General features: G+C 43.5%; 1 protein-coding gene across 1 annotated transcript in view; it reads right to left on the bottom strand.

Moving 5' to 3' along the window:
* Positions 1-466: 466 nt before the first annotated feature.
* The window catches only part of AACS (acetoacetyl-CoA synthetase), a 58,860-nt gene continuing 37,727 nt past the window's right edge, over positions 467-21,599 (bottom strand). The window contains exons 15-18 of the mRNA XM_053368333.1: positions 10,299-10,368; positions 9,240-9,298; positions 5,743-5,945; positions 467-3,129 (exon numbers count right to left, since the gene is read on the bottom strand). Coding sequence (XP_053224308.1) covers positions 2,992-3,129; positions 5,743-5,945; positions 9,240-9,298; positions 10,299-10,368 — 470 coding nt within the window. The 3' untranslated portion in view covers positions 467-2,991. The remainder of the gene's footprint in view (positions 3,130-5,742; positions 5,946-9,239; positions 9,299-10,298; positions 10,369-21,599) is intronic.

Below are 21,599 nucleotides of genomic sequence, written 5' to 3'. Positions count from 1 at the left end.
TGCTTGGACAGTTAGTTATTCTGTTCCTGTGGCTAGTTCTGTGCCAACAAAATACTCAAGATGCCTACTTTTGTTCAGTTTTTGTTTCAAGGTTCTGTCGCCAATCTTTCCTGGTATATTGGCTTCAAAAGCAGGGTGGGGTGGGGATGGTTTTTAGCAGCCATTTAGAATTACGGCCACCATCTTGAACTCTGATGAGATGGGAATGTCCTGCACGTCAGCCTTTGCCAACGCAATGCCCTTCAGATGTATTGGGTGATGGCACTGGGTTGGCAAAGGCTGGAGCAACCAAGTTCCTGGGACCAATACACAATGGGTATAAGTAAAATCCCAGTATATGTATGTACATAGTTCTTTTAAAAAGTGGGGCTGCCATAGAACCTATGCCAGCAAACGCTTTTGGATTTACTGACCTCTGCTCCTTACAAAGTAACACTAATACGATCAATTCACTCCACAATAAAGATGAGAATTTATTCTGCAGTTTTATTAAGTTTAAATTCCTTAAAGCATCACTGAGATCACTGAACGTGATTTTAAAAAGGGGGGAGGGATCCAAGACAGAATTTGTTCACCAATCATTCCAAATAACACAGGAGTTTTTGAAGCACCAAACCTTTCTTTCTTGCCGAGTTCACACAACTACATCTTCCATTATGAAAAACACAATGGACCATAAAAAATCTGTTTAGTTGTTTTCCATACACAAGTAACAATTTGTTTTATTAGGGGGGAAATCCCTTTACAAAGCACCAAGAAACAGTTCCTTCCACCTCGCCCCTCACGCCCCCAAAAGATCACACGGTAGGGTTATTATTTTAAAGAAAGGAAGTTACTCATATTGGCCACCAAACACAAAGGTCTTGGGAGTTTCTGGGACACAGGATAGGCAGCCGGCAGCCTGTATACTCAATCCAGCCCACGAAAGGGCTTCTCTTCTGGCCCTGGTGTTAAGCCGTAATCTCATGGACTCTCCACACCTATTTTTCTCTTCTCCCGTTTTCTCCCACGAAAGCCAAGGTCACAACCATTTAAAGCTCATGGCTTCTCTCCAGCGCAAGTAATCCCAGGAGCATTCACATACTCCCCCTGCAAAGCTACAGTTCCCAGAATTCTTTGGGGGAAGCCATGAGATTTAAACAGATGGTGTGGTTGTGACCTGGTTTTAAGATAAAGGGCTCTCAAGCTTCCTTTCCAAGTCCACCGGCAGCTAATGGAAGAGAGGTTCTGCCAGCACTCTCCTGCTTACACACCCAATTTCCTGGGCCCTACTTGTAAACCAACAGAGGCAAATGGGGGCTAAGTATCCAAAGTCTCTATGGGATGTGTTCTGCCAAAGCTACCATTGCTGTTGGCAGTGTGGAAGAAAAGGTTCAAGAGCCAATGTGATGCCCTCCAGATGTTGCAAGGACCACAGGGCTCATCACCCTTGACCACTGGGCTACGCAGGCTGGGCTGAGGGGAGCTGGCATCCATCAGCATCCAGAGAGCACCACACTGACCTTCACTGGTGACAATGTCCTCCTTTAGCCCACACACAGTTAAAAATGGGGATGTAAAAGATTAGTGACTTTGCCGTTTACTTCCATGCTCAGGATCCACAATGGGTTGTGCATGAAAATCACATTGACCTGCTTTCTTCAGATCTGTATAAAATTTTAAACCAGGAAAACTGTTTCAGGAAACTAAGTGCATAGTCATGCTTCTAATTCCAGCATCTCCCCTTTCTCCAAATTAGATTGTTTGAGGGCTGGGAAGATGAGGCATTGAAATCCTGGTGCCAACCCAAAGTCCCGGGGAACTGATGGAACTATCTGCTAGTCACTGCTAGCCGGTTCCACTGGTTGCAAGATGTGTCTAAATGAGGGCTGCAACCTTTCATATTTTAGCAGGAAAGTCAAGTATTATTTCAAACAGTGGCAGCAAATCTGTGCTCTGTTCCAAAACAGACTTTGCCAAACTGGTGCCCTCCAGGTGTTTTTCTGGCTGGTTCCGATGGAAGCAGTAGTCCAAAAGTAGTCTTAAAAGCTAATCTTAAAAAGAGGTATTTCTAAAAAATAAAAAAAGTTTTAAACACAGACCCAGAAGTCAATCTCTTTATTTAAAAAAGAATAAGTAAAAATAAAGTGAATCCAGCTGTTGTGAACACTTCCTTGCATCTGGGAAATCTTCCCACATGCAATTGTCAGTGACAGATCAATCCCCTGTCTCCTGTTGAGGATTGGGGGATGTGGTCTAAGGAAAACACCCCCAGTTCTTCAGAATGCTGCTATCTAAGCCTACTGGGCACTATCACCACTGAGAATGCACTCTTTCTATCACACTCAACATCCCCATTGCCTAAAAAACCTCAAGTGAAGAACAGTGGCAAGCATGAGAAACATGCCCACAGTCTTCTAGTCTTCCCACTGAAAAGCCATCAGTAGTTTCCTAGAATCTTGAGCAGTTTTAAACCATAACCAGGAATGAGAACATGCAGCCCTCCAGATGCTGCTGAACTACAATTCCTATATTCCTATAATCCCTGACAATTAGCCATGCTGGTTGAGGCTGATGGGAGTTGGAGTCCAATAGCATCTCGGGGGAAACAGGTGCCCCACCTCCAAAAATAATCAAATGGTATATATGCCTACCACCCTATTGCCTCGATTTTAAAAGATAAAATTCAAACCAGAAGACACATTTTTTTAGTGTGGATCATTTAAAAAGCCTCTGTACCCAGCTGCATCTAAAAAGAGGCAAGCTAGATCTTCTAGGCTGGAAGGAAAGCAACGCCGATACACCAAAATTTGCAGGGCTGCCCTTCCAGAAGCCTTTTCACGAAGCACTTGGCAAATCAAAACGGTGTTTCTCCTTTTTCAAAAGAAACACCATTGCTTAAATAGTTTCTTTTGCATACAGCGTCCATATACATATTATATACACAGTACAAAACCATACACGCACACACGCGCACACACAAACACAGAGATGGGGGAAAGGCAAGTTCCTTCAGAAGTTCTGGAGCTCAGGAATGTCTCGGTAAAGGTCCAGGGTCTCTGGATTGGAGAAGATGCCCCGCTGAGCCACTTCCTTCCCGGCGATAACGTGTTTGACAGCAACTTCAACTTTCTTCCCATTTATTGTGTACTGTGAAATTAAGCAGATAAGGACATAAGAATTGCCTGCTGCCTTAGGCCAATGGCCCTCCTAGTCCAGCGGCCCACCAGATGCCTGGGGGAAACCAGAACATGACCACAAGAGCCCTCCTTCCTTCTGCAGTTTCCAGAAACATCTGAAGCATCGCTGCCTCCAGCTGCGGAGGGAGAATTTGGCCATCATGCCTAGTAGCCACTGCTAGGCAAATAGTGATGCTGTGCTCATGACTCCAAGACACCAAATCACAAGTTAATATATGTAACTGAGTTACTGTAATGATATCATTTTAATTATACTCTATTATGGTTCCAAGTGTTTCGTAATACCTATCGCATTGCCTGTGTATGCAAAAGGCCTGACTGGCTAACCAGCAATAAATGTGCTTGCTTGGGATGCAGATTGTTAAAAGTTCTGCATCCCACATCCAGTTCTCTCCCAGTCACCATCCAGATGCCTCTGGAAAGTCCACACTCTTCCTACACACTGGCTCACGAAAAAACAATAAGCTCTCTGCTCCCAAAAAGGAGGTCAGTGGCAGGTAAATACTGTTTTGCAGTTCCAGGAGTTATATTTGACAAAAAAAGCGTAGGTCCAAGGAGAGAGGAAGGAAACAAACAAACAAAAAAAGAATGGGAGGAAAGCAAGACTGCAGCTCTGAGTGCTTTCTTGTAGGGACATATTTTACCTCAAAATGTGATTAGAATTCAGTTATACATATCTTCAGAGTGTTGGCTACTCCTAGGTAACCAGCTGTCACATATAAACACCCGAAAGCCTCCTTTTACTTTTTCGTTTCAGTTTATGGAGCCATTTGAAGCTGATCTTCCATAGCTTTTTTGCAGAGGGATGGGAGCATACAACCAGAGATCAGGACCAGACCCACCCCACACACTGGGCCTGATGCTGCTGCTTTTCAGGGAGGCAGGCTGGGGCAAAGTGTGGCTTAAAGAAAAACATGCTGGTACCAAAAAGCTGAAGACTATGGCTTCTATAATGTGGGTGAGCGATTCTGCCACACTCATCAGCTCGCCCCAGGCTGGCAAGACACTATAACAACCCCATTAAAGTACCTACTGGCTAGACCAACATGGTGCCCTGCAGAAGTTGCTGGATCACCAAGATCATCTTGAGGAGTGCTGTTAGTTGCCCTCCATGTTAAAGAGGCCCGACTGGCATTTGGTGGGGCATTTGGTGCTGCTGGCCTCATGCTGTGGAACACAGTTCATGCAGAGATGTGGCAGGAGGCATCCTTGCTTCCTTGACTTCCAGGCCTCTATTGGAGACTTTTTCTTACTGATTAATTAGCCAGCCACTTTATTATTTATATTACTTTTAAATGGTGTTTCGTTTGTTGTACACCAAGATCTTTAATGATATGGCAGTATAATAAATGCTTCTATAAACAAACAAACATACTCCATGGGCCAATGGGAACAATGAGAAGCCATGAGTGATTAACTCAACATCCTTTTTAAAGACTGTCCAATACTGCTCTTCTCCCTCATTCATTACCCTAGGGCTCCATACACACTATACCATTAAAACACCATCAAAGAATTCTGGACCCTGTAATTAGTTAAGGATCAGTGAGAATTTTAACTCTCTGCCGAGAATTCTTTGGGGGGGGGAGTGCTTTGAATCTGGTTTAAAAGGTGTCGTGTGTACACAGCTTGAAATTCGGGGCCATCCAGTGAAGCTGAATGTTGGGAGACTTAGGACAGGCAACAGAAGTACTTGTCATACAGTGCATAATTGACACTATGGAATTTGCTTCCATGGGAGGCAGTGATAGCTTGGACAAAGTCACGGAGAACAAGGCTATCACTGGAAGGGTCATAGCTCAGGGGCACGGGATCCACCTTGCATGCAGAAGGTCCCAGGTTCAATTCTCAGCATCTCCAGGTAGAGCTGGGAGAGACTCCTGCCTGAAACCCTGGAGAGGAGCTGCCAGTCTGTGCAGAGAATACTGAGCTTGATGGACTAGTGATCTGACAGTTTCCTATGTTCCTGCTCATGAAAGTCAGAAGTAGATCAAATTTCCTTCACGGGCCTTACTTGTCTCTGTGAGCCTTCAGTTGTGAAAAAATTAGGTCACAAGCTTTGCAAGATATTTTGAGGGTTTTTTGGGTTTTTTTAAAGAGAGACTTCTTGCAAAACAAATAAAAAACCTATCATTTTAGAGAACAGAACTATCCAAAATGCTTTTTGCGGGGAGCAGCTTTTTGGCACATCAGAAAGGCAATCATCTCATTTTATACTTATCAACAACACCCAAGAGTTCTCAGTATATGAACAGGACACCTGTATATTTATAAACCAAACAGAGGTGTTTATTAGGGGACTTTTTTGCTGTTTAAAAAAAGGAGGAAAAAGAGGAAAAGGCTTACTCAGGAAGAAAAGCACACACAAGTTGCTAAGCAACACAGACAAACTATAAAACTCCACTCCACTTTTTAAATTAAAAAATAAGAGACTAAAATTTCCAGGCATGTGGGGGCTTTGAAGAGAGATGACAAGTGCTCCTTAATGACTATTCCAAGGTAACAATGAAAAAAAAAATATAGCAGCAGCAAGTAGTAAGAAAAAAGGATTGCGCTGACATACCGGAATGCCTTCAGTTTCCAGAATGAGGCTGGGCACATGTCGGGCAGAGAGTGCGACGCGGATCGCCTCCCTGATGCGTTTCACCAAATCTGGGCTGAACTCCTGGTTGGTGGCCATCTTTAGGAAAAGGATCACCCTTTCTTCGCCATCTTTGTTGTACTGAGGGACGCAGAGGCTGTCCGAAACCTCCTCAAAAGCTTCCACTGAAGAGACAAAGGAAATGTTGGCTTAGACTTATTTGCGCCCCCGTGGCAGGGAATAGTAAATATGTGCCCATTATAAAGCCAGGCCATGGTGGCTTGCAGGGGCAGCTGGCACTTTAACCAGGTAGATGGCACCAGAGCCAATGGCAGGCACAGCCAACTTGGTCTAGTTTTGTCCCCATTTTCCTTCGTACAGAGGGAATGAATGGTCTCAGCACTCTTAACTAACTGAAGTTCCCAGGATTCTTGGGGGAAGCCCTGAGTGTTCAAAGCAGGATAGTACCTCTTTAAACGTATAAGGCAGATGAGGCTTTTATATTCTTAATTGGTGTGGAGTAGTAGTTAGAGAGTATGGTTAGGCCTGAAGAGATCCCACTCAGCAAGATTGGCCACTTACTCTCTCTCAGCCTAAGTTACCTCACAAGTTTATTAAGAGGAGAAAATATTGGTGGGGCAAGGAGAGAAAGGAAATCATGTATGAGCTCCTTGGAGGAAAAAGCTGATTATTTTATGAAACAAGACTAAAATAAGATGTATTCACAGTAAGAAGTAATTTCGGTCACTTAAGCTGCGGTTCCCAGCTTAGACCCCAACTACTTATGTAAATCACGCAATGAACTTGATTGGCTGGGCAGAATACAAATATGTTTAATTTGCTGGTCACAGGTGCAGTATGAAATCCAGTGGTAGAATAGAGGGCATTTATTTATTTATTTATTTATCCATCCATCAAGGTTTATATACTGCTTAATATTTTTTTTAAGTGATTTACATAAAATGCTGCCTTTATTAATAATAGCAGTAGAGGCAGACTTTAAAAACAGAATTGAATTCATAAAGTAAATTATAACACAACTGAATGCCAAGCCATTCAAGCAGGAATTGGAAGTAGGAGCTTCTTTGATGCTTATCCTGCTTCCTCTTGAAGAATCTCAGAATACCTCAGATGAGATCCCCACTGGGCAGCTGAATAGAGGAGGAATGGGGCACTCTGGGCATTGCTGGAATCCATATCCCATCAGCATAGCCAGTGATTGTGATAGGAAACGGATATTATCTTTTCTCAATTGCCGTTTCTCCTAATCATCTCCCCTCTCCAAAGAAAAGGAGGGGGGGATGATGTTGAGAGAGAAAGGAAGGCGGTTAAAGTTCATCTGCTGCCCACATTGGAGGACCAGGCCTGCAGCCAAACAGTCCTTTGCTTCACTCAACTGCTGATTTTTCTGCCCTCTCTCTTTCCCTGCCCTCGTTACTGCAGACCCTCCACTGACTTCACAGACCAGGCTGGCAACCTCTTTTGTGCTCACGCAAGAGTTATGACGGTGAAGCACCCTCAAAGGAATCCATTGACAGGGTATCACCAGAGACAACCGGGCCCCAAAGAGCAAACTGCCTCGGGACGGGGCATGCCAGATGGCTTGAGGCAACCCTCGAAATGAGGATTTGCTACACACATTTGCTGATAAAGATATCAACCACAACGTGTCGCTGTGTTTTCATTCCATGTGGCTTAAAAGGAAAAAAAATGTGGTTCAAAAAAGGACTCAGTGTTGCTGAACGGTGGCTGCTACCCATTGAGACTGGTAGGGCAGAAGCAGGGAGACTAACAGCAGGTGGCGCCAGAGGCAACAGCAGGCAGAGACAACCAGTTCTAGATTTGTACCCACCTTCCTTCTCCTCCCTGCTGAGTTCTCCAAGGGCAGCACTGAGCCCAAGGAGGAGGCAGTGCCAGCCCTCTGAACCGAATGTAGCTAAGAAAGCAGGCAGGTGGGGGCGCTGAGAGCAGACTGGCCTAGTGGGGCAGGGCCCCATTCACTGTAATGGAGCAAGCCTCCTTTGATGTTGTTAAGAGCCTCCTTTAGGAGTGCCCACTAAAGGAACAACATAAGGCTATTTAATTCTGGACCTTAAAACCATGAGCATTTGACTGTGACCGGCCCTGGGATCATTTTATAAAGAAGGGCAGGGCGTAAACTTCACAATAAATCATTTACCCAAAACAAGAGTTTTCCTCAAGCAGTTTTGCAAATTATCCTGTGCAGCCCAGTGGCTTTCAAGCCCAAGTTCCAGGAGACCTTGGAAATGTATCTCAGGTGTTCCTTCATGAGATAATCTACAATGGCATCTCCAGGTAAAAGGCTTAAGTAGCAAATGATGAGAAAGAATGTCTGTCTGAGATATGAAAGAGCCTTCCCCAACCTGACGCTCTCTAGATGTTTTGGACTGCAACCCCTCATCACCCCTGATCTTTGGGTCAAGCTGACTGGGGATGATGAAAGCCCAAAAACATTTGTAGGGCAGTATTTCCCAACCCACTGCCTTCAATACTTGATGCCAGTCAGAGCAGACAATACAGAGATGGACAAATTCTGATGATGATTTATTATATTTGTTGGTTGCTTTTTTTTACAAAGCGACCCAAAGTATCTTACATTAAAACCAATTAAGGACATCCAATAGAAATCTACAAATGCAGCTATACAGGTAAAAGTCAGAACTTGCAGATCCCCCCTGCTAAAAGAGGGCACAATGCCACCCTTCAAATTACGTCTTTGCCTGGCTCCTAAAAATAGATGGTGCCAGTTGTGCCTCCTATGGGTGGGCATTCCAAAAGCAAGCAGACATCCCTGAAAATGCCACTGTTTGTCTGAGCAGCTTCCTCTCAGGGGAAGTCTCAATGGCTGCACTCACACATAATACTAAGCCATTGTTTGCACACTTTGACCATGGTTTGCGCAACCAAGCATGAGTGGTTTCTTAGGTGAGCAGACAGGCCAAGCTTGTTTCTCCAAAGCTTGGTTTGATTTCTAGCTGCTATTACTTTGTGCCTGGGGTGGGGTGCCCAAAAAAACAATTATTAGGCAAAACTGTTGAGTTTGGCCATAAAGTCAAACCATAGTTCAAACCAACAAGAAACCTTGGCTTCACATTGTGATTTGTTGGCAAAATACAAGCCATAGTCTGCTGGGCTGGGTTTGCAAATTCCAAATGAACAACATAGCATTGTGTGTGAACCAAGCCACAGTGCAGGGCATGTGAAGAAATGGCAACTGTACTCTTAGAGACTAATAGACTTATAGAGTGCATGCAGGGTCCAGTACTCTACGCCTTACAGATGAGGCCAATCGTGACTTGGCTTGTTTGAACCTCTTCAAATCCTACAGCACCCACACACTGTTCTCTACCTCACAGGGTTGTTGTTGAATGAAGTCAAGATAGAAAAATGAGAAATCAAGTTAGCCAATACTGTAATTAATGGGAGGAAGAAGAGTGGATAAATGTTTAATTGCATACCTATGTTATAGATCTCAGAACTCCCAAACCTCACACCACTTGGATTCAGTGTGCCATCACTGGGGGGAGGAAACAAGTACAAGCCATAGAGGAAAAGCATAATCATTATTAAAGCATCATTAAAGCATAATCACAGTCTTTTGAAGAGAGACAAAACATAGGGAATTTATCATGGTTCTCAATAAAACAACTGTGTCAAATATGCAACAAAAAATGATCCTTAGGCTGGGATTCCAAGAGGCCGCTGTTTGTTAGAGATTCATACCCATTAGAATGTTTTATACAGACATAAACAACAAACAGGCCCACAAGAACTGTAAAGATCTAAATAGGTTTAATGACTGTGGGTCCTACCCAAAGAATTCTGGGGACTGTAGTACCGCAGGAGCAAGAGATGCAGCTCCCCGGCACAGCATCTGCCCTCTACTCAGAAGATCCAGGGTATCTTCAAGAGGGCATCTTCAAGAGGGTGAAGAAGCACTCTTCCCCAAACCATGGCAAGCCACTGCCAGGACACAATACTGCGTGTGATGGACCAGTAGCCTGATTCACTATGAGGCAGCTGCCTACATTCCTACACCCAAGGGCCTTTTATAGACAGGATGAGGAACCTGCGGCCCTCCCAGATGCTGTTGCACTGGGGGGGCCACAGCAGACTATCGGCTACCCTGGCTGGGGCTGATGAGAGTTGGGAGCCTGCCTTAGATGCCAAAGCAACTTGCTTGGCATTGGATTGGGTATCATGCAACTTGACGTGGGGGAGAAGGAGGCATTTGCTGTTTTGCCTCGGGCAGCAGTATGCCATGGGCCAGCCCTGCATCAAAGGAAAGGTTGTGCCACCTGACGAAGACCACGGGATGCTGAAACAGAGGAGAGGGGGAGAAAAGAGTGGGGGGAGTCTCTGAAATTTCCTGGCCCAGCCTCAGAAACGCCAGCCAGTCAGCAGAGCCAGACTGACAATGTGTCCCTATATTCCCAGCCAACAAGTGCGCAGCAGCCCCTCTGCTCACTGCCACGAAGCATCCCTCACATATGGTCACGCCAAAGTGATGGGCCTACCTGCGGCCAAGCATGACGATGCCTCCTGTCTTGGGGTTGATCTTGCAATAGTCGCCGTGAGCCCAGACACCTGTCCAGAAAAGCCCACATGGAGGGCAACCAGGTCAATTATCAACAATCCAGGCCTGGATGGCACACAAATCTGTTTTCACATTCACAAGAACAGTGGAAATTGATGGAACAGATTAAAAAACTAAATAATACAATGTTTTGGGTATAGGGTATAGGTATAAATTCAATTAATTTTCTTTTTACAAGAACACAGAAAACTAGAAGGGTTGTAGGGGGATTCAAGTGACCCTCCTTTTAACTTATTTTGTTTACTGAATAACCCAGTGGTTCTCAAACCTTTTCCTCTGGACCACACTTTCAGAATAAATATTTGCTTGTGCCACACTGAATTTTTTATTGATAAGAAATACATTGGAACACAAAAAGCAGCAAATCCTAGCAGTGCTTGATTTATAACATAGAACACAACTACTTTATAATATGATCATGGGACATCCAGAAAGTAAAAAACAATGCAACTGCGTAAGAACACAAGTTATTCCCAAAATATACCGTATTTTTCCAGGTATAAGATGAGGTTTTCTGCTTTAAAAAATTAGTAAGAAATTGGGGGTCGTCTTGTACACGGAACATGGGCACCTGGGGGAATTTTTAAAATATTTAAGCATATGTCTGGGATTTTGGCTTGGGCAGGCTGAGGCGGTCCTCCTGCTGCCGTCCCCCCTTTCTCCTCCCCCTCAGGACTGCATGCTGGCGACTGGCTCGCCTCCTGAAGCCCCCGCGGGCTCAACCACCAGGTCAAGAGCAGCTGCCACCGCCGCTGAGAGCTGCCTCAGCTGCCTCTCCTTGCCCTTCTTTCCTTTTCCCCCTCTTCCCCTCTCAGACTCCCACCCTGCCCCCACTCCGCTCACCACCTTCCTCAGCTGAGTTTGCTGGGCAGCATGGCCCCATGCAGAGCAGTCGCTGCCTTCGCCCGGCTCTTCCTTGGCATCCTGCTTGGGAGCCTGCTTCCCTGCAGCAGCAGCTGCAACCGAGGGGGAACGTGAGGTGCCCCCCCAGCCGCTGCCTTTGCTTCTGCACCACGGTGCACTGCATGCTTCTCATGCTGTAAACTTTATGGGCAATCGCCCCCAATAAGATCAACAACTTGCTGCCACCAACCACGATTTTCACTTCTATTTTAGGGTTTCATTTTCTTAATTTTGGGTTAAAAAAAAATAGGAGTCGTCTTATACATGGAAAAATACGGTAATTATAACCGAGCCTCTTACATATGAACCTTAAGTCTGTATGAGAGGTGAGAGCCTGCTTTTGCTGGGTAATCTCCTTAATTTTAGGTCTAATTTAAGACAGACAAACTCTTATCTCCTCGTCAACACAAATAAGCCTTTGTCTTTTCTGATCTTTTGCATCTGTCAGAGTTCCTGCCACACCCTTTGAGAACCATTGGAATAACCTTTCAGGCCAGTGGTCAGGAACCGTTGGCCCTCCATATGTTCATGAAATCAGAGTTGGGGAAGATGGCAGACTTGGGGGAGCAATCTCAAGTGCTCTTCCAGGCCCAGGGACATGGTATCGCACCAGGAGCCCCCAAACTGAATGGCTGAAGGGCTAGAAAGTCCACCCCAACTCCTGGAACAAACAAGGGGACAGACAAAGGGGTAGGAGAACCGCTGAGCCCGGGGGAGAGCGCTACATGCCAGCTTCCAAGTGGGGCCTAGGGAAAGTAGGGTGGGAGCCAAGAAGGGGCAGAGGGGCCCCCACCTCCCATATCCCACTCCGATCCCAGACCACCCCCCCACCAAGGATCCAAAGTCACCAGCTCCAAATATTCTACAGAAATGTATTTTTTCTTTTTGAATTTTTTTTTGAATTTTTAACCTCATCTTCCATTTTTCACTTGACTTTGATTCTTGACTTTTGTCTTAATTCCTATGCTTACCCTTGTATACTTTCTTCTCCCTTAATCTTTTATATTTTTACACACACACACTTTTTTCTTTTAATTCTAAACTTCTTCTTCTTCTTAATGTCATCCTACCCCTAACCTCCCCTTTTCTTCTTTCCCTTTTTAATGGACAAATAATAATAATTTTTAGCATTATTATTATTTAACTCCTGAAAATCATAGTTGGAAGGGACCCGAGGGCCTTCTAGTCCACCCCCCGCAAAGCAGGAATCACAGCTAAAAATGGCCATCCAGAGTGTTGGTACCTTTGGCTCTCCTGACGTTGCTGGACTACAACTCCCATCAGCCCCTGCGAGCATGGCCTACGTCCAGGGGTGATGGGAGTTGTGGTTCAGCAATAGCAAGTGGTCCCGACACACAGATTCAAAGCAACAATGCCTCACAGAGCGGTTCACCAACTATATATCCATAAAACCCAGTACTGCCCCCAGTGGCGGAGGAAGCTGCTGAAGCACCTGGAACGCCAAATATGACGTGCACCTGGGGGACGACGACACATCAATCCTCCTGGGGGTGCCAGCGCCGCCCGCCAATTGCACAAATACACCCAGCTTGTGGCTCTGGCTGCCGGGGATGTGAGCAATAACCCTCTGGGGGGCCGCCCACCAGGGGGGGCACATCCCCAGCTGGCACCCCTGGGAGGACTGGCCCACCGGGGGTGCGAGTGCCACCACGTCACCCCCCCAGGCATGGCAGCCGGGGCGCACCCCCCCTTGTCCACCAGTGACTGCCCCCCTCCAGCCCCGGGAGCCTTTCCCAGACCTTGACTTTCAGAACAGCAGAAACAGCTGGGAAGAGAGGAGTTCAGGGATAGTTTTTAAAAATAAAATTTTGAGTTGTGTATCCTTGTTTCTCAAGTTGACCATTTGTGGAATTTTATGCATTGTAATTAAATGTAATTTTATTGATTATAGATTAGTAATTCTTTATGGTAATTGATAAGTGTAAACTGTTAAATTACTGTTTGCTGATGTACTATTGGATTCTAATGGATTACTGAATATTACTTTATTTGATATAAGTTGTTTATTTTAAAGTTTTTGTGACTTTTTATATAGGATCTGATTCTTACTATTAATGTTTTATGTTTTATTATTATTATTGTGTGCGCTGGAGGCTGCCTAGAGTGGTGAGGGTAACCCAGCTAGATGGGTGGGGTATAAATAAAAAAATGTTATTATTCCTCTTATTAAAAACCATTTAGAAAATCCGACTTCAATATAAATTCAAGCCAGTGTTAAAAGCCAGGATAAAAATGCAGCAACCCCTGCTCAAAAACAGGTGAGATACTGCAGCAGGAAAACTAAGGACCTCAATAATAAGCTAGAAGATGAGTTCTGGAACTTCTGATGAATGATGGCAACTACACGCAGGATGCGTACAGCTAGGATTGGAAAGGGAAAAAGCTTTGGGTCACTGGAATGTAGGCAGTTTCAAAATTGGGAAAGGACTACAGCAAGGCTGTATATTGTCTCCCTGCTTATTTAACTTATATGCAGAATTCATCATGCGAAAGGCTGGGCTGGATGAATCCCAAGCCGGAATTAAGATCGCCGGAAGAAATATCAACAACCTCAGATATGCAGATGATACAACCTTGATGGCAGAAAGTGAAGAGGAATTAAAGAACCTTTTAATGAGGGTGAAAGAGGAGAGCGCAAAATATGGTCTGAAGCTCAACATCAAAAAAACGAAGATCATGGCCACTGGGCCCATCAACTCCTGGCAAATAGAAGGGGAAGAAATGGAGGCAGTGAGAGATTTTACTTTCTTGGGCTCCATGATCACTGCAGATGGTGACAGCAGTCACGAAATTAAAAGACGCCTGCTCCTTGGGAGAAAGGCGATGGCAAACCTAGACAGCATCTTAAAAAGCAGAGACATCAGCTTGCCAACAAAGGTCCGTATAGTCAGTGGCGTAGCGTGGGTTGTCAGCACCTGGGGCAAGGCAAGTAATTTGCGCCCCCTAACCTGTGGATTTGCGCCCCCTAATCCGTGGATTTGCACCCCCTAACCCGTGGATTTGCCCTAACCCCAGATGTTGCGCCCGGTGCGGCCGGCCCCCCCTGCACCCCCCACACTACGCCACTGCGTATAGTTAAAGCCATGGTTTTCCCAGTAGTGATGTACGGAAGTGAGAGCTGGACCATAAAGAAGGCTGATCGCCGAAGAATTGATGCTTTTGAATTATGGTGCTGGAGGAGACTCTTGAGAGTCCCGTGCACTGCAAGAAGATCAAACTTATCCATTCTTAAGGAAATCAGCCCTGAGTGCTCACTGGAAGGACAGATCGTGAAGCTGAGGCTCCAATACTTTGGCCGCCTCATGAGAAGAGAAGACTCCCTGGAAAAGACCCTGATGTTGGGAAAGATTGAGGGCACAAGGAGAAGGGGACGACAGAGGACGAGATGGTTGGATGGTGTTATCGAAGCTCCCAGCATGAGTTTGACCAAACTGCAGGAGGCAGTGGAAGACAGGAGTGCCTGGCGTGCTCTGGTCCATGGTGTCACGAAGAGTCGGACACGACTAAATGACTCAACAACAACAATGTAGGCAGTGAAGGAGACTGAAGAATTTTTGCAGTCAAGGAGCAGAGAAAAGGGGAAAGCAAAGGAAAGCCATTTTAAAATGGTGTTTTCTGCCACTTCCTTTTTGAGGAGCCCTAGGAGCTGCTGGCAAGAACGTCCTGCAGTGGAAGGGGTTGTCCAGCCCACTTGGCTGACCCTTTCAAAGAGTTTGACTTCCGGACTTCCGGTCAGCGCCAGCGCTTAATGGCGGATTTCTCCCGGAGCTCCCGAGAGAGATCTGCTTCGTGGGTTCGGGTCCGGCAGCTACGGCGGAGCGGGGACCCTCAAAAATCACAGGCGCATAGCCTGTGAACTGGAGACTCGGCGGGCACCTTTGCGCCCCCCCGACGCTGTGAAGGAGCCTTTTTAAAGGCTACGGAACAGCGGAGGGTGCGTGGAGCGGTGCTGAGAGTCGCTTTCACCCAGCCTGCGAAGTGAAGCCGCGTCGCCATTAGCGGAGAGCGCTGATTTCTTCCGGTGAATTGGACTAATAAGAAACAACTTTCCGTGAGTAGGACTGAATTTTAAAGATTAATTGGACGCTAAAATTAAGGAAATTGGGCACCGAGACGGACAAGCACTAAAAAGGAAGTCTGCTTTCCGTTCTGTAGCAAGATCAAAGCGAAAGGCATTCAAGCTGTAACTTTTGAAAGGAGATTCGTGGGAATTAAGGAATCCACCACCAAAGTAAAGAGAGCTCCCTCCCCGAAGGCAGGAGGGGGGGAAAGAAAATTTTACAGTATCTTCCTGCCTGTTTAAAAAAGAATTTGGACTGTCTACCGCTGCTCTTAAACCTGGGATCGGACTGCCGGAGAAAAGGAAACTGGCTAAGGACTGTTATTACATGAAGGTAAAAAAGTAACTGAGATATTGACTTTGGTTACTCTCAACTTAGAAACATTTTACTTTGTTGCACTGCAAAGCTATACGCAGGACACTATTGTTTTGGATCTTTTAAAAATATTTGAAAGGGACTCGGAGGGCTTTTGTTTGCTTTTGGAAAGTGTGGGACTGATTTGAAGGCAAAGAATTTGTTCTGCGCCCTCTAGAGGACTTGTGAATAGTTTCAGCAACAAGTGGATTTTAAAACTTGAGAACTTTTGCTTGACAGCTCAAGAGTGTGGGAATGACCTTGAGTGAAAGATTTTGTTATGGCAGATGGTAAAGAGAAAGAGGACTCACAAGAAACAACTTTGAGATCTGGCAGACAATACAAAGTTGACCTTTCTATGCAAAGAAGGGCTTCTGTATCAGGAGCCTCTGGAACTGCAGCTGTCCCAAAGGCAAAAGTGAAAACTATGTTTTCAGAAGAAGCACTTGCTAAAGTATTGGGGAAAATAAATGACTCTTTGGAGGAACTAAAAAAGCAAGGAGCAGAAACTAAAGTACAAGTTGCTGAAACAAATAAGAAAATTGAAGAAATCTCTGGGAAAATTGATTTAAATACAAAAAGTATAACTGACCTTGGAAATAAAGTGAACTCTAATGCAGAAGCAATTGGGAAACTATTGGAGGAATCATCTACAACACGAAAGATAGCTGAGGAAGCTAAAGAAATTGCAACGGCTGCTGAGGAAAAGTTTCCACCGGTGTTTAAGAAACTAGATGAGCATGATTTGGCACTTTCTATGCAGGATATGCAACGCAAGGAGAGGAACTTAAGGATTAGACTTGTGCCGGAAAAGGAAGGAGACAACTTGGTGGACTTTTTGACAAAAGAATTCTCTGACTTTTGGAAGCAGGAGTTAGACAAGGAAGAATTTAAGATAGAGAGCGCATTTAGACTGGGAACAAGGCAGAGGAAGAACAGACCCAGAGACTGTTTAATAACCTTGAGATCAAAGGAGGAGAGAGATAAAATACTGAACCTGCACTACCAAACAACCCTTCAAATTGAAGACTTTCATATTGAGATTTTTAAAGATATTCCCAAAAATATTCTAGATGCAAGAGGCTTTTACAAGGACTTGGTGATACTGCTGAAAAGGAACTACATACCATTCAGGTGGGAGTTTCCCCAAGGCTTGTCTTTTAAATACAAGGGGAAGAAAAGAAGAATAAAGACAGTGAGTGATAAAGACAAGTTTCTAGGAGAACACGAAGAAGACCTACAGAAGGAGGCTTTTCCGGGACAAGGGCATCCTTCAAGCAAGGGACCACTAGATACGGATACGGAATCACCGACTAAAGAGGAACAACAATTGGGAGCTGTAGGAGGAAAGAGTAAATAGCCCCATCATGGCTCTGCAACTTCTAACCTGGAATTGTAATGGACTAAATATCCCCAGAAAAAGGAAAAATATATTTCATGCCTTAAGGAAAGACCAATTGGACTTGATTTGCTTACAAGAGACCCATGTGACAAGAGCACATAGAAAATTATTGATAAATAAAAGATTGGGACAAGAATTTATATCTTCAGATAGAGTAAAAAAGAGAGGAGTGGTGATCTATGCAAAGGAAAGATTGCAACCGAAACAAATTTTTAAAGATGATCAAGGAAGATATTTGGCAATTGAAATTCAATTTCAAGGAGAAAAGTTTTTGATAGTGGGAATCTATGCACCAAATGAGGGGAAAGCTGAATTTTTTAAGAAGTTGCATGAGACTTTGATGGACTATATGGATTACAACTTAATTGTGATGGGAGACATGAATGGAGTAGTTTCAACAAATATGGACAAAGCACAAAGACAGGTAGTTACAAAAGACGGAAGACTGCCAAAAACTTTCTTTGAAATGACTGACAATATGGACTTGATTGACATTTGGAGAACAAAACACCCATTAGAAAGAGAGGGAACCTTCTTTTCTGAAGCCAAAATGACATGGACAAGGATTGACCAAATTTGGGTGACTAGTAGTATGGCGTCGAGTATAAAGAAAGTGGAAATCTGCCCAAAAACCTTCTCCGACCATAACGCAGTAAAGATGGTGATGAAGCAAACAACAACTGGTTCCTTCAGATGGAGAATGAATGACACCTTACTTGGAGATGAGGAGATCTGCAAGAGGGCCCAAAAAACTTTGAAAGATTATTTTGAAATCAACTTGAGGACTAAAGTAGAAAAAAGAATAGTATGGGACGCAAGTAAAGCCGTGATGAGAGGATTTATGATACAACAAAATACACTAAAGAAAAGAAGTCAAAATGAGAGGAAAGAGAAAATCTTGGAAAAGATAAAAGAAGGGGAAAGGAAACTAAGATCGAAACCAAAATCGCAAGAGATTTTAAGAGGAATCAAATTATATCAAACACAATTTATGGAATTGATGAATCAAGAAATAGAATGGAAAATTAAACAAATGAGACAAAAGACTTTTGAATCTGCAGATAAGTGTGGCAAGTTATTGGCTTGGCAAATAAAGAAGAGACAAAAACTCAACACGGTAACAAACTTAGAAGTGGACGGAAAGAACATATTTAACCCAGTGGAGATTAGGAACTGTTTTCAGAGCTACTTTAGACAATTGTATACACAAGGGCCGCAGAAAGAAATGGATATACAACAATTCCTCGAGAAAAATGGGCTGAAAAAGATCTCTCAGGAAAGTAAGACAATTTTGAACCAGGAGATATCAGCACAAGAAATAGAAGGTGCCATCCAAAGTATGACGCTGGGCAAATCTCCCGGACCGGATGGACTGACTTCCAAATATTACAAAGTTTTGAAGGAAGGGTTAATACAACCCCTGAAGGAAGTCTGTAATGAGATTATGGAGGGGAGAAGGGCACTCGACACGTGGAGGGAGGCCTACATTACACTTATACCAAAGACAGAGACCGAAAAGACCCAACTTAAGAACTACCGACCCATCTCGTTACTAAATGTGGATTACAAAATCTTTGCTGATATTTTAGCAAAGAGATTGAAAAGAGTTTTGATGGAGGAGATTCATGGGGACCAAGCGGGCTTTCTCCCGAAAAGGCATTTGTCGGACAACGTAAGGAATATAATTGACATTTTGGAAAAGCTGGAAGTGAATATAAACACTAAGGCAGTTTTGATATTTGTGGATGCCGAGAAAGCCTTTGACAATATATCTTGGAGTTTTATGCTGAAGAACCTCCGGGGGATGGGGGTAGGCCAAGGGTTTGAAAATGGTATAGGTGCAATATATTCTGAACAGAAAGCAAAATTAATTGTAAATAATGTGGTTACAGAAGAGTTCAAGATTGAAAAAGGGACACGTCAGGGGTGCCCTATCTCCCCATTACTTTTTATATCGGTCCTGGAGGTTTTGCTTAATATGATTAGGAAGGACCAGTTGGTTAAAGGGGTTCAGGTCGGAGCTAAACAATATAAATTGAGAGTATTTGCAGATGACCTGGTACTTACATTACAAGAGCCAGAAGCTAGCACGAAAAGAGTGTTGGAAATAATTCAAGAGTTTGGTCAAGTGGCAGGATTCAAATTGAATAAGTTAAAGACTAAGGTATTGGAGAAAAACCTAACACAGTTTGAAAAAGAAAGGTTTCAGAATGAGACAGGGTTGACTGTGGTTAAAAAAGTGAAATATTTGGGAATAAATATGACAGCTAAGAATGTGAATTTATTTAAAGATAATTATGAAAAAACCTGGACAGAAGTGAAAAAAGATTTGGAGATTTGGTCAAACTTGAAGCTTTCCTTGTTAGGTCGAATTGCAGTTATAAAAATGAATGTATTGCCAAGAATGTTGTTTTTGTTCCAAGCATTACAAATAATGGATAAGACGGATTGTTTCAAGAAGTGGCAAAAAGACATATCTAAATTTGTCTGGCAGGGCAAGAAGCCCAGAATTAAATTTAAGATACTAACGGATTCGAAGGAAAGAGGGGGATTTGCCCTGCCAGACTTCAAACTGTACTACGAAGCGGCAGCTTTCTGCTGGCTAAGAGATTGGCTACTTCTTGAAAATACAGATATTTTGGATTTGGAAGGCTTTAATAATATTTTTGGGTGGCATGCATATTTGTGGTACGACAAGGTTAAAGCACATAAAGGTTTTAAAAACCATATTGACAGAAAAGCACTACTAAATGTCTGGATTAGATATAAAGATTTGTTGGAAAATAAAACCCCAAGGTGGCTGTCGCCAATGGAAGCTAAGGCAGTTAAAAAGTTAAATATGGAGTCTAAATGGCCAAGATATTGGGAAATTTTGGAAAAGGAAGGGGACAGACCGAGATTGCAGAGTTTTGAGAAACTAAAAGGGAAGGTGAGAGATTGGTTGCACTATCATCAAATAAATGAAGTGTTCAAAATGGACAGTAAAATTGGCTTCCAGGTGGAAAAATCAAAATTGGAGACCGAATTGTTAGAATCCAGCACTAGAAATTTGTCAAAAATGTATAATTTGCTGCTGAAATGGAATACACAAGATGAAACGGTTAAATCAAGTATGATTAAATGGGCTCAGGACATTGGTCATAACATTTTGTTTGCTGATTGGGAGAAGTTGTGGACCACCGGGATGAAATTTACGGCATGTAATGCCTTAAGAGAAAATATTATGAAAATGATCTATAGGTGGTACATAACCCCAGTCAAGCTTGCAAAGATTTACCATTTGCCTGACAATAAATGTTGGAAATGTAAGGAAAAGGAAGGTACATTTTTTCACCTCTGGTGGACGTGCCCGAAGATTAAGGCATTCTGGGAAATGATCTATAATGAACTGAAAAAGGTATTTAAATATACCTTCCCTAAGAAACCAGAGGCCTTTCTCTTGGGTATTGTCGGCCAAGGGGTGTTAAAGACGGATATAAATTTTTTTATGTATGCTACAACAGCAGCAAGAATACTTATTGCGAAGTACTGGAAGACACAAGAGTTACCCACTCTGGAAGAATGGCAGATGAAGGTGATTGACTATATGGGCCTGGCAGAAATGACGAGCAGAATCCGAAACCAGGGAAGAGAAGCAGCGGAAGAAGAATGGAAAAAATTTAAGGACTATTTAAAGAAATATTACAAAATTAATGAGAGTTAGAATGATGTTGGACTGAAAATAAATGGTTACTATTAGTAACGGTTAAGACAAGGAGAATAAGGAAGATTAAATTAAATTAAAATAAGGGAAGATTTGCTGAATAATTGATTAGAAATTGGAATATAGAAAAGGGAGGCATGAGGAAGTCGGAGAAGAAAGGTATAAGAAATTAAGATCTGAAATTGTACATGTTTTTTGTTTTTGTTTTTGTTTGTTTGTGTATTTGTTGTGTTTATTGTACTGTAATGTTATGTTTTTGTGGTTATAAAAAATTCTTTAATAAAAATATTATTAAAAACAAACAAACAAAGAGTTTGACTTCCTGCCAGCGGAGAGGTGGGCAGTGACACCCCATGCAGGATCCCCTTCTTCCCTATAGGAGAACCTGCAGATATTTAAATACGTGTGTGTTTTTTAAAAAACCCTAAGAGTCTTGCACATTTGCTTAACAGACTAACACAGACAAGCCTCTAAAACAGGGGAGGGGACTTGTCACCCTCCAGATGTTGCTTGACTTCTGCTCTCATCATCCCTGACCATCGTCCTTGCTGCCTGAGACCAGTGGGAGATGCAATCCATCAGCATATTCTAAAACGCAGCAACAACAGAACCCCAGAAGACCATTTTTGTAGCACTCTGCTGTTTGTGGGTTGTGGGCACAGGACTGCAGCCTCAGTTATCAAATCAACAATGAAGACCCATTTTAAAAAAGAAATCAAACCTGTTTGTGATCCCTGATGGTTTCTGAAGTTGTGAGAAAGGAGCACCCCAGAAAGA

The sequence above is a fragment of the Podarcis raffonei genome, chromosome 16 (genome assembly GCF_027172205.1).
Source record: "Podarcis raffonei isolate rPodRaf1 chromosome 16, rPodRaf1.pri, whole genome shotgun sequence".
In the NCBI taxonomy this organism is placed as follows: Eukaryota; Metazoa; Chordata; class Lepidosauria; order Squamata; family Lacertidae; genus Podarcis; species Podarcis raffonei.
Note: the sequence above shows the minus strand (reverse complement) of the source record. Positions and strands in the feature narration are given on the sequence as shown.